The sequence below is a fragment of the Muntiacus reevesi genome, chromosome 2 (assembly GCF_963930625.1).
Source record: "Muntiacus reevesi chromosome 2, mMunRee1.1, whole genome shotgun sequence".
In the NCBI taxonomy this organism is placed as follows: domain Eukaryota; kingdom Metazoa; phylum Chordata; class Mammalia; order Artiodactyla; family Cervidae; genus Muntiacus; species Muntiacus reevesi.
In genome coordinates, this window is record NC_089250.1 from 268,765,020 (window position 1) to 268,779,976 (window position 14,957).

Here is a 14,957-nt window from a genome sequence, read left to right on the forward strand (position 1 = left end):
GTCTGGACCGCAAAGGAAGTGGGTCTGGAAATGAGTCCACTGAAGTCTGGACTGTTGTAATTACCAATGACAGAAACTCAAATAACCCAAGCAATAACATGGAATTAATTGAGTGAGTGAGGGCTTCAGGCAAAGCTAGATCTAGGCGCCTCAAACATCATCAGGGATCTGTCTGTATCTTTGGTTTCTGCTTTCCTCCTGTTGTCTTTGCATTCAGGTAGGCTCTCCCCCCATATGGCAATGTGATGGTCCCCAGCAGCTCAAACCTAGGCTCCAACCAGCCTCTTAACCTCACTGGAAAAAGAAAGACCCTTTTGTATAATGGATCTAGCAAAAGTCCAAGGTTGACTATCCTAGATTGCGTTTCAGGCTCAATTTAGTTCAGTCTCTCGGTCGTGTCCAATTCTTTGTGCCCCCATGAACCGCAGCATGCCAGGCCTCCCTGTCCATCACCAACTCCCAGAGCTTACTCAAAGTCATGTCCATCGAGTTGGTGATGCCATCCATGCATCTCATTCTCTGTCATCCTCCTCTCTCCCACCTTCAATCTCTCCCAGTATCAGGGTCTTTTCAAATGAGTCAGTTCTTCGAATCAGGTGGCCAAAGTACTAGAGTTTCAGCTTCAGCATCAGTCCTGAATATTCAGGACTGATTTCCTTTAGGATTGGCTGGTTTGATCTCCTTGTAGTCCAAGGGACTCTCAAGAGTCTTCTCCAACACCACAAACATTAGTGACTCAGAAAATCGAGGTGCTACTACTAAAAAGCAGAGAACCAATCCTTATCAAGAAGGAATAACCGACAGTTAAGGCAATGATCAGCTGAAGTGGAGAGAAGGCTTGAGACACAGGTAACAGAGACAGACTGAGAAAGACAAAATAAGGGGGAAAGTCTGGGCTCCTCTCCCCAGAGAGCTCGGCAGACAGAGAAGAGATGCCCTGTGGGCACCTCTGTGGCTACACTCCTTCACTCCCAGCCCCTCCCCCACCCACTGGAGGTACCATGGCAACCAGCCCCTGGTCACCTTTCCCTCCCCTATCTAGAACTCAGTTTCTGTCTGAATCTCGCCTGTATCTACCCAGTTCCTGCGTGAGACAGGGATGAGCGGAGGGCAAGTGGGAACAGAAAAGGGATGACAGAGGGGGGGAGGACAAGGGGCCGGACAGAGGCAGCTACGAGAGAAGAGAGATGGGGAAAGAGGGAAAAAGGGGGCTGGGAGAGATGGGGAGAGAGGTAGGGAGACAGAGAGGGGGTGACAGGGTTAGAGAGAGCCAGAAAACAATGAAGACAGAGAGGGCTGGGGGGCTGGGGAGATGTTGGGGAAACTGATGGAGGAGACTGGGGAGATGGAACAAGGGAAGGGGAGAGATGTGGGGAGAAAGAGGGCAGAGAAAACGAGGGAAAGAGTAGAGGAGGGATGGGGAGAGCGACAAGGAGAAGTCAGGATAAAGAAATGGGGGGAGAGGGAGGAAGGGAGGGGAACAGAGACGTGGGGAGCACATGAGGAAGATAGTGCGAATGACAGGGGTGGGGAAAGAGGCTCGAGGAGGCCGGGAGACGTTGAGGAAGAAAAAGGAAGCTGGGAAAGAAGGAACTGGGACACACAGGGGGTCCCAGAGATGAAAGGAAACCAGATACCTATGTGGACTCAGCCGTCCACATTTTTCCCCCGGGGCTTCAAGATCAAGAAGGAGGAAGCAGCGGGGAGACAGAGCTGGGGCGTTTGGCCCAGTCAGAGCTCTTCTCCCCGTCCTCCTGAGACAACCCTCACCCGCCTTCCCAGGATGCAACAGGAGGTGGAGCCCCTGTGCTCCTCCGCCATGGGCAACCCCGGCATGCACAGGGACGCAGGTAACTGTGCGTCTGTACGCAGGCGTGGGGGTGGAGGGCCTTCATCCGAGCTTTATGTCACCGCCTGCCTTGCGGCGTGGCCGTGAGTGAGTTACTGGCCTTCCAAAGACAGAGTTACCCTCAAATTCTTGTGTCCACTAGGCAGTACCCTTTAAGACCTCAAACCGCCATTTCCCGTGAGCCTTTGCAGTTCCCTGGCCAATGTTCTGGACCCGGAACTACATTTCCCATGAGTCTCTGGGCATTAACAACTCTTCAGGAGGCCATGGGCCCCCAGAGACCCGCTGCCCTGGTCCCTCACACCCTTTTTGTCTCCACCACGGGACTCAGCATCTTCTTCCAAAGCTACTCCTTCTCCCTGCTTTCCATCTTTGAATGACCCTACGACCAACCCAATCCAGACCCCAGGCATTGTTCTGCCGACTCCCGTTCCCTCCCACTGACATCAGTCCCTAACCCTGTCTTCGTTCTCATTCTCTCTGTCCCGTCCCCACATCCCCAGCTCAGGGCTTGTCCTCTTCCAATGGACCCTTTCTCCACCTAACTCCCTGGCCTCCAGTTTCTTCCCTCCTGCCCATCCCCTACATAGCTCCAGAGAAAACTTTATGACACCCAGCACTAACCCTGTCTCTCCCTTGCTCGCAGTTCTCCATGTTCCCCATCCCTCCCAGGATAGGGCACCAGCCCCTCAATTCAGTGTTTGAGGCCCTATGTAACCTGCGCCAGTTGTCAGGCTCATCTTCCAGGGCTGCCTACTTCCGCTCTACTTTAGCACAGCTCATTCATTCATTTTCTCAGTGAACATTTCTAAAGTAATATCTTGGTGACAATTCATTTGGCTAGCAGGTAATACAAAATTGGACTTAATGCAGTATAAAGAACTGTTGTTCAGTTGCTAAGTTGTGCCTGACTCTTAGCGACCCCATGAACTGTAGCCCGCCAGGCTCCTCTATATGTAGGATTTCCCAGACAAGGGTACTGGAGTGGGTTACCGTTTCCTTCTCCAGGGGATCTTCCCAACCCAGGGATCAAACCCACGTTTCCTGCTTGGCAGGCAGATTCTTTACTGCTGAGCCACGTGGGAAGCCCAGTATGAAGAATAGGAAAGACATTATCTCGCTGTAAAAGAAGTCTATAGGTGGAGCAGGGTTTGTGTTTGGGTGGATCAGCAGCTTAGTGAATGTTATTGAGAAGCCGATTTCTGTTTCCCTGCTTTTTGGTCTGGGATATATCCCTTTTGCACACCAGTTTGCAAACCTCATGGTCACCAAATGGCTGCCAAAGTTCCAGGCATCACATCCAAAGCTTTTAATCTTAAGAATTCCAAATAATCTCTCCTCACATGTCATTGGCCAGCACTATGCACCCATTCACTCTTGTTTCAATGCCTGGCAAAAAGAATGAAATTATTATGATTATTTTAGTCATTGGGTCTATGCCTCAGGTGGGAGAAAGTTTTTTAAAGGATTTATATCTAATCTACTTCAGATCCCAATTAACCAGGATCTCTAGGACTGGGACCCTAGCATCTATACTTTTTGACTGCTTGCCAGGTAATTATAATGAGCAGTAAGGGTCAAAGTCATTGGTTTACACTGGATGAGATATTTCTGAGGATCCTGGGGATTGGTGAGCCTCACCTGGTTCCCTCCCCATCTCTCCCATAGGTGGGGAATGGACACTCCTCAAGTGAGGAACAAGGATAGAAATCATTGATGGGGTCTCCTTTCTGAGTGTTGGCTGTAAGCACCTACTAGGCTAGGCACAGTAAACGCTCTAGTGGCAAAATGGACAGTTTCTCTGTCCTCCAGTTTCTGTTAGTGTCTTTGAAAACCTCTTCCATTTGGAGACCCTGCACCCCACATCATCTCTAACCTAGACTGAGGCACCCACCTGATAAGTATACTTTTTGTATCAATTCAGTTCAGTTACTCAGTCATGTCTGACTCTTTGCACCCCCATGGACTGCAGCATGCCAGGCTTCCCTGTCCATCACCAACTCCCAGAGCTTTCTCAAACTCACGTCCATTGAGTTGGTGATGACATTCAACCATCTCATCCTCTGTCATCCCCTTCTCTTTCAATGTTTCCCAGCATCAGGGCCTTTTCCAAGTTGTTAGTTCTTCACATCAGGTGGCCAAAGTATTGGAGTTTCAGCTTCAGCATCAGTCCTTCCAGTGAATATTCAGGGATGATTTCCTTTAGGATTGACTGGTTTGATTTCTTTGCAGTCCAAGGGACTCTCAAGAGTTTTCTCCCTGCTGTGCTATTCGCTTCAGTCATGTCCAACTCTTTGCTACCTCATGGACTGCAGCATGCCAGGTGTCCCTATCCTTCATGATAGCCTGGAGTTTGCTCAAATTCATGTTTATTCAGTTGGTAATGCCATCCAACCATCTCATCCTCTATCATCACCTTCTCCTCCTGCCTTCAATCTTTCCCAGCATCAGGGTCTTTTCCAGTGAGTCAGTTCTTCATATCAGGTGGCTAAAGTATTGGAGCTTCAGCTTCTGCATCAGTCGTTCCAATGAATAATTCAGGACTAATTTCCTTTAGGATTGATTGGTTTGATCTCCTTGAAGTTCAGTGGACTCTCAAGAGTCTTTGCCAACACCAGTAGAACTCCAGCAGTTCAAAAGCATCAAAGCTTTATGTTGAGTGGCATTGAGTTGACCAGTTGGCCCATTTTGTAGATCAATATTTGTTCATTTCAGTTTTTCTATTTTCTTTGTGGTATTTTGCAACCAGTAACATTTTTAGCTTGTCAGGTTGCAAATTTTGGCTTAGGCCATTAGAAAGCCTGTGGGTCCCAAGTGGTTTGCCTGTAGTAATGAATGAAATGACCCAACCTGTTCTCATGCAAGGAAGTAGACATGACACACGTCATCTCACAAATAATTAATAACCTACAATTGCAATAAGTACTCCTTAGCTTTGGGACAGAAGAGAATTCTGGGAATATTCTTTTTTGCTTAAAGACCTTAGCGCCCCACTCACACACCCTGTGATGCCTCTGCATAAAATATCCCTTTCTTTGCAATTTCTTTCTTTCTTCTTCTTCTTCTTCTTCTTTTTTTTTTAAATGAGGAGGGTCTCTGCCATTTCTTTGTTTGGCAAACTCCTCTTGTGTCCTGTAAGTCTCATGGTAGACATCACCTCCTCCAAGGAGCCTGCCTTGATTTCCCCCAGACTGTCCACCTTGTGACACCTCCACTGTAGCAAGTACTGCACTTTACAGTGACCGCTTTCCCCACCAGACCAAAAGCTCTTGGAGGGCAAGATGGAGGTCTCATTAATATCTTTGTCTGCATCATCCTTCAGGGCACACAGGAGGCCTTGGAGGTGTCTGTTGATGTTTGAAAGTATTGTGTTTACTCAATTATTCAATAAGTACTCATTTATAAATGTATACCTTTATTAAGTTATGCATATACATTGAAACAAATATATTAAAATCATGGTTGTAATTTAGGAATCTTTATTTCTAATGCCACATTTCATGAGAAACAGTTTTATTCACATTTTAAACATATCACTTTGATGTTGCTAGAGTCATTTTCCAAGTCATTTCACACACTTTTCCAGGGCATATAATTTTATTTCTAAGTTATCTGTGATAGGAATTTAAAAGATTTTTCTCTACTATGGAAAAATTCAAACATTCACAAAAATAGAAAAGGTTTAATAAATCCACACATTCCAGTACCTAACTTCAATAACTATCAATATTTTGCTAATCTTGTTGCCCCTAGGCACCCCCACACACACTTTTTTGGGGGACATTCTATAGGACAAATTTATTTTCAAACAAGTTTTAGAAAACAGACCTACCATGCCATTAATTACAACCAGCAAAAATTCATAAATTTTTCTTGAATATCATCTCATCTAGTATATATTTGAATTTCCCTAATTATTAAGAACATTCGTTTTTCACAGTTGGTTTGTTTTAATTAAGATCCAAACAAAGACAATATATTGCATTTGATGATTATATCCCTTCAGTCTTTATCCAATGAATTCTTACAACTAGGTGCCTGGTGCTTTGCTAGATGCCAAGAGCAGAAGACAAGCCCCTGGCCTCATGTTGTTCACATTATAATTAGAGACGCATAGAAATAAATGTAAAAATGCAGCTGTGATGACAGCCACTGCATCGTGCTATGCATTCAAGACAGGAACTCTTCACATGCTCAAGGAGACGTGATGAGCTAAGTGAGGGGGAAGAGAGCTCCATGTGGATTTACAGCATGTATCAAGGTCCTGTGGCAGGAGGGGGGGCATGGAGAGTTCAAGTCACAGAAGCATGATGTTTCTGGAATGCAGCAAGTGAGGAGGTCGATGGTGTCTGATCAGGGTTGAGACATCAGCAGGGTTTGGTCCTATGTGGTCTTGGTCTTAATTTATCCCAAAGACAACGAGAAGTCCTGGGAGGGTCTTGAGGAAAGTGGTGGTGGTGATGTGGTCGGATCTACATTTCAAAATGCTATTCTGAGGCTTCCCTAATGGCTCAATGGTAAAGAATCCAATGCAAAAGTCATGGGTTTGATCCCCATGGGGGATCCCATGGGAAGATCCCACATGCCCTGGGACAACTAAGCCTGTGGGCCACAACTACTGAGGCTGTGTGCTGCAGCTATTGAAGCCTGCATGCCTAGAGCCCATGCTTCACAACAAGAAAAGCCACTGCAGTGAGAAGCCTGCACACCACAACTAGGAAGTAGCCCGCACTCTCTGCAACTAGAGAAAAACCCATGTAGCAATGAAAAGACAGCACAGCTGAAAATAAATAAATAAAATTATACCTAATTATTATAAAATTATAATCCTTAAATTAAATATATAATTAAATATTAAATTAAACTTATAATTAAATAAAATTATTATAAAAGTTATAAATATAATTATAATTATAAAATAAACCAAGAAATGGTAGCAAAAAATGCTATTCTAATGGGATGAATGAAGGAGAGAGAGAGAGAAAGAGATTGAGAAGTTAGGAAGCTGTTGTCTAGACAATAGTGGGATGAGAAGCAGTGGACTGGAGGACTGAGAACATGTTCTGGATCCAGATGGCTTGATTTTTATCATGATTCTATCGCTTGGGCTGTGTGACCTTGGGAAAATCACTTAACTTCTCTGTGCTTCTGTGTGTGGTGAGGAAGTGCCTAGATGGGACAAGATTGGCAAAATATTGATATTGATTGAAGCTAGGTATTGGAACATTTGGGTTCATTATGCATCCTAATGCAAAGAACTGACTCATTTGAAAAGACCCTGATGCTGGGAATGATTGAAGGCAGGAGGAGAAGGGGATGACAGGATGAGATGCTTAGATGGCGTCACTGACTCTATGGACATGAGTTTAAGCAAGCTCTGGGAGTTGATGATGGACAGGGAAGCCTGGCCGTGCTGCAGTCCATGGGATCATAGAGTCAGACAGGACTGAGTGACTGAACTGAACTGAACTGATACATTGTCTCTAGTTTAGTGTTAAACTACACTACCTCAGAAGTTGTTGTGAGGATTCAATGGAAAGAACTTTAAAAGGTGTTTGGCTTTATAAAAGTGACTGTAAGCATGTAGTTATTGTTAAGTGGACAGACTTGAGAAGGAGATGACTGCTTTGGAAGGAGGGAAGGCAGGCCAGGATGGCCGGACAGAAACACAGAGAGGTCAGCAGAGGGACCATACGTGATGCAGGGCAGGTGGTTCTCAAAGGGGATCTGTTTAAAATGCAGATTCTCATCCCATAGGTCTGGAGGGGACCCTGAGAGGCTCCCCCAGACCACACATTGAGGGATGAGTCCCCAAAGCAGGGGAGGACTTTATCCTGAAGGCAAGAGAAAGCCTCTGGAAATTTATGAGCTTCTGAGAGGAAAAGATCACCCCAGTTGCCCTGCTAAAACAGATGGAGGTGGGAGGACCGGGACTAGAGAAGGGGGCTTACTGAGGTACAAGCCGAGCCGTCCTGACACCCTGAAGCTAAAGGCTGCCAGGAGTAGAGCTGGGACATAGCCGTGTGCTGGAGACAGCCTGTCCCAGCTCACAAGAGCTGAGTGATGACGTTTGTAAGCTGGTTGTTAAAACCATGAGTGAAAGTCGCTCAGTGATGTCTGACTCTTCGTGATTCCAGGGACTATACAGTCCATGAAATTCTCTAGGCCAGAATACTGGAGTAGGTAGCCTTTCCCTTCTCCAGGAGGTCTTCCCAACCCAGGGATCAAACCCAGGTCTCCCGCATTGCAGGCGGATTCTTTACCAGCTGAGCCACCAGGGAAGCCCTGTTAAAACCATGGGTACCATGACATTGGGCAGGGTGGGCGTACCCACACCATGAAAACTAGTGCCTGCTGAGAGAGAGAAAACACTTACAGTGCACCACACAGTCTACTGAACTGTAATGAAGGAGATGGTAACACATCAACGACTGAATAAAATGTTGCCAGAGAAGACATGGGGCTTCCCAGGCGGCACTAGTGGTAAAGAACCTGGCTGCCCAGTGACGTGACACGCAGCAGGCGGAGAGGGCGTGCGCGCCCTCGCTCCTTCCTCTTTCTCGACTCCATCTTCGCGGTAGCGGTAGCGTTGTCCGCGATCTAGTCGCCAACATGCAGCTCTTTGTCCGCGCCCAGGAGCTACACACTCTCGAGGTGACCGGCCAGGAGACGGTCGCCCAGATCAAGGCTCATGTAGCTTCGCTGGAGGGCATCGCTCCAGAAGATCAAGTCCTGCTCCTGGCTGGCACGCCCCTAGAGGATGAGGCCACTCTGGGCCAGTATGGCGTGGAGGCTCTGAGCACTCTGGAAGTAGCCGGCCGCATGCTTGGAGGTAAAGTTCATGGTTCCCTGGCCCGTGCTGGGAAAGTGAGAGGTCAGACTCCCAAGGTGGCCAAGCAAGAGAAGAAGAAGACGACGGGCAGGGCCAAGAGGCGTATGCAGTACAACCGGCGCTTTGTCAATCTTGTGCCCACCTTTGGCAGGGAGAAGGGCCCTAATGCTAACTCCTAAGTCCTCTGTAGTCTTGGCTTTCTCTAATAAAGCCACTTAACTCCCCCCCCCCCAAAAAAAACAAACAAACAAAAAAACAAAACAACAACAACAAGAAAAGAACCTGGCTGCCAATGCAGGAGACATGAGACGTGGGTTTGATCCCTTGGTTGCAAAGATCCCCTGGCAGAGGGCCTGGCAACCCACTCCAGTATTCTTGCCTGGAGAATTCCATGGGGAGAGGAGCCTGGTGGGCTACAGTCCATAGGGTCGCAAAGAGAAAGAGGAAATGGATTATGTGGGACAACTAGCAGTTGGCCATAAGAGAGATCAATCAGCTGACGAAGGGGTTATGTAGAAGAGCTCAGATTTGAGAGACGTTATTGAGCTCCAATCAGGAGGGCAGTTCTGAGGGTGCTGGAGAAACCACAGACCAGATTCAAACGCTGCTGTGCTGAAGGAGCCTGGCTGGGGTGACTGAACAGGAGGCGGAAAGGGACAGGTCCCTTCCTTGTCCTCCTGCCTTGCAGTCTCCCTCTTGTGCCCCCTTTAGGCAGAGTCTAAGGGGACCCCAAAAGTTGGAAGGGAAATGGGGTTAGTAGTGAGTCCCAGCTCTGGGGTATCCCACAGCTGGGTGGGGTAGGGTGGAATTTGGGGTTGAGACAAAACAGCCAAATAACTGGCAGAGGAGCTATCCCGGGAGTGGCATGGGCAGTCACTTGGTGATGCCATTTAAGCAGAATAAGGTGTGAGGAGTGCTCAGGGCAACCGATGTACTTGGGTTTTCCATCCCCAGGAGTGCTCCTTGTGGACCAAGAGAACCCAGAGGAGACGCAGGCGCGGAGCCTGGGCAGACCTGTCAAATCCTCGTGAGTGGTCCCTGGCCCCATGATTTCTGACCTCAGCTCCTCTGAGCATCAGGGCACTGACCCCTGACCTTGGGAGGGCCCTGCCCGCTGGCTGTGTTCCCAGGAAACAGTATCTGCGTCAGGTCATTGCAGAATACGAGGCGCTGGACCAAGAGCTCCCATGTATCCGCAAGTTCTCCATGCCGCCTGCCGCTCAGCCGCTCTGTCTGTGCATGGAGACCTTGGTGAGTGGCCCTCCCTCAGCCCGTGACCCTAGGTCCCTGCTGGAGCGGTGGACAGGATTTGAATCCAAGATCTGCAGCTTAGCAGCTGAGGGCCTGGCACCGGGATAAGTGGTTGAAAATAAACTGTGAATTTGTCAAAGGGGCCATCGTTGAAAGAAGCGGAGAGAAGGGAGACAGAGGACGTGGGAATCCTGCTAATCCGTCTACTAGGAAATTCTGTAAAATGGACAGATAGTGCAAAAACTCATTTTAAAAAGGTTCAGGTGTTTGACAGATTCAGTGAAGTGGTTACACCATGTATGGCTTCTGTGGCCATTCCTGCTTCAGTGGAGGTATTTATTAAGGTCTCACCCTTTAATTTGAGAATTAAATGAGGCTTGCCAGGCACAAGCCTCAGAATGTTCCCTCAGCTGATCTGTGTCACTTTACCCCAAGGCAAAGTGATCACCGTTCTTGTTGATAAGGCTAATCCACACTCCATTGCTTCTCTGTGTCTTTTTACATGCGATAACCCCCATCCCCATCTCCGCTCAACATATACACCCAAGGCTTGGAGGTGTATATGGAGGTGACTGATTTCTTGATTTCATTGTAGCTTCTCGGCAATTTTATATATGACATATGGTATCACCCTCCACACTGTTATCTGAGACTGAAACGTGGTTAGCGATCAGTATGTTTTCTGAATGTTAAATAGATTGCTGCTGCTGTTGCTGCTGCTAAGTCAACTTCAGTCGTGTTCGACTCTGTGAGACCCCATAGACAGCAGCCCACCAGGCTCCTCCGTCCCTGGGATTCTCCAGGCAAGAATACTGGAGTGGGTTGCCATTTCCTTCTCCAATGCATGCATGCATGCTAAGTCGCTTCAGTTGTGTCCAACTCCATGCGACCCTATGGACAGCAGCCCACCAGGCTCCTCTGTCCACAGGTTTCTCTAGGCAAGAATACTGGAGTGGGTTGCCATTTCCTCCTCCGTTAAATAGATTGACAAGATGTCAACCCCTTCCCTACCATCCTTATTTATTGACAAAGGAACAGTCCTTAAAATGCTAATATGACTATAAAAGGAAAAATGTAGGGCTTAAATCCTTGTGGAAATCTTCAAGGGCTGCCAAAACCTCACCATCCAACGCAGGCTGCTGGAAAAGTTTTCAATAGATGGGCAAAGTTGGCCAACTGGTGAATCATTCAGCCGACTGTTCATTGACTTGGCAAATCGGCTTGGTGAGGATTGATTTTTTTTTCCCACTGAGAATGACCTAGAATGGCAGCAGATGCCTTCCTACCTGAAAGATTCCTATCCTCCTCGCTCTGGCAGATTCTGCAGGTGGGGTCTAGGGTGGGAACTTTTGCACCTGGACTTAACTCGGGTGTTGCCGACATCCCCAGCCTGAAGAGGACCTTACCCACGTGGAGGTGCTGGAGGCCCTGGAAGCCGAGTTCCCCGGGGCCATGGAGAGTGGGCGCGTGAGCAGCATCCGCTTTGAGAACATGAACGTCATCTGTGGGACTGCTGGGCGCCGGGACCGGTGAGTCCTTGGCGAGGCTGAAGGGCTTGGAGTTGTAGGCCCGCCGTGAACAGAATGAGGGGGCGGAGCCGAGAGTGAGGGCGGAGAAAGGCGAGGCGGGGACTTCGGATGGGCGTGGCCGGGAGCTAACGGGCGGTGCGGGCCAACAGGAAGCGCAGCGAGGGGCGGGGCGGGGAAGGGACAGACTGTGAGGGGGCGGGGCCGGGAGTGAGGGCGAAGGGGGGCGGAGACCTTGGCTGGGCGTGCCCAGGAGGAGGTGCAGGCCAACAGGAAGAGCAGCGAGGGGCGGGGCGGGGCGGGGACAGACAGTTAGGAGGCGGGGCCGGGAGTGAGGGCTGGGAGAGGCGGGGCGGAGCGGAGACCTTGGGTGGGCGTGGTCGGGAGTCAGGGCGGGGAGGAGACAGACAGTGAGGGGGCGGGGCCTGGAGCGCCCAGAGAAGGTTGTGATAGATAGAAGGACCTCTACCTGGCTGAAAGGCGGCGCTAGCGGTAAAGAACCTGCCTGCCAATGCAGGAGACGTAAGAGACACGGGTTCCATCCCTGGGTGGGGAAGGTCCGTTGGAGGGCATGGCAACGCACTCCAGTATTCTTGCTTGGATAACCCCATGGACAGACGAGCCTGTCAGGCTAGAGGAACCTGATGGGCTACGGTCCATAAGGGAGCAGAGTCGGACACGACTGAAACGACTTTGTACGCACCCACACGGAAGCCTAGACGGGGCGAAGCCGAGAGTGGGTGCGGTGGGGGAGCAGGGCCAGGTGAGATCGGAAAAGAAGGCGGGATCTGGAGAGAGGAGCCAGACTTTCAGTAACCCAGGTGGTGACGGGGGTGCGCAAGACCGAGGTGTGGAGTCGGAACAGCACCTATGAGCCTGAGCACCTTGCAGGGGCGGGGTCAGAGTGATCCCGTGACTCTAGACTGTCTGGTGGCGGGCGGGACCAGGCCTGAGAGCAGCGCTGGAGGGGCGGGGCGGCCAGTGCAGTGGCGGTTTAGAAATATGGAGCCTCGACAGAACCAGGCTGAGGGAAGACAGAGCCTAGACTGACCCCTGTGAGGGTCGAAGAACAGACTGACCCCGACGAGAGTGCAGGGCTGGCGAGTTTAGGGACGCAGCGACGGGTTGAGGGACGAGTCGGTAAACGAACTCAGGGATCAGGCAAGGACTGCTCCAACAACCAGAGGCGGGGCTGGGGCCTCCAGCGATTCCCCCTCCGTCTCCGCCCCGCTCCTCTCCTGGCCTTGTCCCCTCGCAGGTGGCTCATCATGGTCACGGACTTCCAGACTCGCTCGCGCCTGCTGCGCTCGGGGCTTCGACTCCGCGGGAACCTGCACCCTCTCGTGCGCCACGACGAACTGCTGCTGAGCGATTACCGCCTGCACCTGCGCCGCGCCCTGGTCCGAAGGCGCATGCTCGAGGCTCTGGGGGCGGAGCCGACCGAAGAAGACTGACATTTGGGGGGCGGGCCCCGGCTGCGCCTGCGCACTGCCCCGCTGGCTCGGGATACCCACCCGCAACCTCAGAGGAAAAGGGGAGTTGCCTCCCCAGGAAGGAGGCGGGGTCGGCTCGAGGGGGTGGATACTGTGAGTTTAATTATAAAGAATGACCTGGTACAAAAGCCATTTCTCTCTGCAAAATCTTGGTGGGGAGTCAGGGGGAGGGTGGTGATGGGGGGTAGGGACGAACCCCCATGGTATAATTCCGCCTCCCTAGTCTTCCCCCAGTCCCTGCGAATGGACGCCTGGGTCGCAATCCCTTGAGGGGTGAATTCCGAGGCCCGCGAGAGGGAAGACCCGGGCGCCGTGGATTTGAACGCGTGCGATCCCTGTCCCAGCGAGAACCAGACGTCCTCATCCGCCCCTCTCCTCTTCCTCCTCCCACCCCCCCTTGGAAGACAATTCTCGGGCTTTATTTCAGGTTTTTTTCTGGATTTTTTTGTGTGTGTGTTCTAGGTTTTTTGTGTGTGTGTATTTTCTTTTGTTATTGTTCCTCTTTTTGCTTTGTCTCTTCTCTCCGCCCCGCGCTGCCCCCCATCCAGTACCTTCCCCCTCCCCAGCCCAACCTCTCCTACCCCCCTCCCCACCCCCCACACCCTCCCCAACCCCGCGGCACCCATCCAGAATGAACAAGCCCTTGATAGACGAGCGCCGCGCAGGCCCCCTGCGGACGGGGGGCATCCGACAAGGGGGAGGGGGCGGGTAGGGGCCCAGCGCGACCTCCGCCCCCCTCCTTGCCACCCCTCCCCCCTCCCACGACCCTCCCACAAGGTTCCCCGCAGATCCCTGACGTGGTAAGGGGAGAGGGCTGCAAGCACCCTCCCCCCAAGGACGGAGCGCCCCCCCCTCGGGGGTAGGGGGCAGCAGAGGGGGAATGGGCTTGGGGGAAGGAGGGGGAGCTCCCTTCTTTGGCAGCTGAACATGGGGGGGACCAGGGGCGATGCCCTCCCCCGCTTTGCCCACAGTAGGGGAGGGGGCTTTCCAGGGGAAGGGGGTGGCTTAGAATTTCCAAGCCCTAGGAATAGAGGGACAGGGAAGCGTGCAGGAAGGAACAGCCATGCTGGAGGGAGTTTCTGGGAGAGACGGAGTTTAGGAGAAGGGGGAGGGGAGGCGGTGTCGTCGTGCAAAATGGATGGACCGGAAGTCGGAGGAGGGAGGAGCTGAGAGAGCAAAGACTGGGGCAGGGAGAGGAGGAAGCGAGGAAGCAAGGTGGGCAAGAACTGAGAGTGCAGAGAATCTTCTCTTGCCAGAAAAAGAGTGTACAGAGCTAAGAGAATAGGCAGAGTGCGAATGATCATAAGAGCTGATCTTTGGGGGCAGAAAAAAAAGTGCCAGGAAAAGAAACAATAATACAGTCCCAAGAGCGTGTGGAATGAGATGAGTGTGCAAAAAGAAAGAGGCTGCAGAGTTCTCCAAGAGAGATGGAAAAAGTTACCCAAGAACAAGGAGCAATTCAAGCATGAGCGGGCAAGGCAGGGCTGCGGGGTGCAAGAGCCTGGTTAAGGGCGAAACGGCGGCTTCGAGAGAGCAGAGAAGTGCTGGGGAGGATGCGTGTGCAAGAGCGGGCGTGCAAGAAGCTTTATCAAAGAGTTGACAGTGGAGATGGACAAGGATCTGGGAAACGACGGGGCGAGGGAATGGGGAAGCCTGGCAAAGAGGAGAAGATACGGTTCCTGGGAGGCGAGGGTGCAAGCAACAGAGGGGGAGGGGCAAGGAGGGGGCGTGGGAGTGTCACTGAGACGGAGAGGTGGGCAGAGTGAGAAGGTGGGGGTGTAGGATTAAGGGGAGAGGGTGCTTCAGGAGAACGGAGGCGCGAGTTTAGGGGAAGGCGCACAGTCTGAGAGAGGGTGAGGGAAAGGGTGTCCCAAGTGTGTCTGCAGCAAGGGCCCAGAGATTCTTCAGGAGAGAGGGGTGGGGGGGAGGAGGGCGCCCGTGGGAAGAGTCTGAGACCAGGGGGGTGTGGAGCGTGGGGGAGACAGACGCCGTGGTGTGCCAGGGGA

The 14,957-nt window shown here is 51.2% G+C and overlaps 1 protein-coding gene and 1 pseudogene across 1 annotated transcript; both read left to right on the forward strand.

Annotated features, from left to right (window-relative positions):
- The first annotated feature begins 1,783 nt into the window (after nucleotides 1–1,783).
- Nucleotides 1,784–13,411, forward strand: C2H19orf81 (chromosome 2 C19orf81 homolog). The gene is made up of 5 exons (XM_065926631.1): nucleotides 1,784–1,850; nucleotides 9,636–9,708; nucleotides 9,812–9,932; nucleotides 11,322–11,461; nucleotides 12,717–13,411. The coding sequence occupies exons 1-5, from the start codon at nucleotides 1,784–1,786 to the stop codon at nucleotides 12,910–12,912; spliced, it is 597 nt and encodes a 198-aa protein (XP_065782703.1). The 3' UTR covers nucleotides 12,913–13,411.
- LOC136161628 (ubiquitin-like protein FUBI pseudogene) lies at nucleotides 8,383–8,898 on the forward strand (annotated as a pseudogene).
- Nucleotides 13,412–14,957: the final 1,546 nt, after the last annotated feature.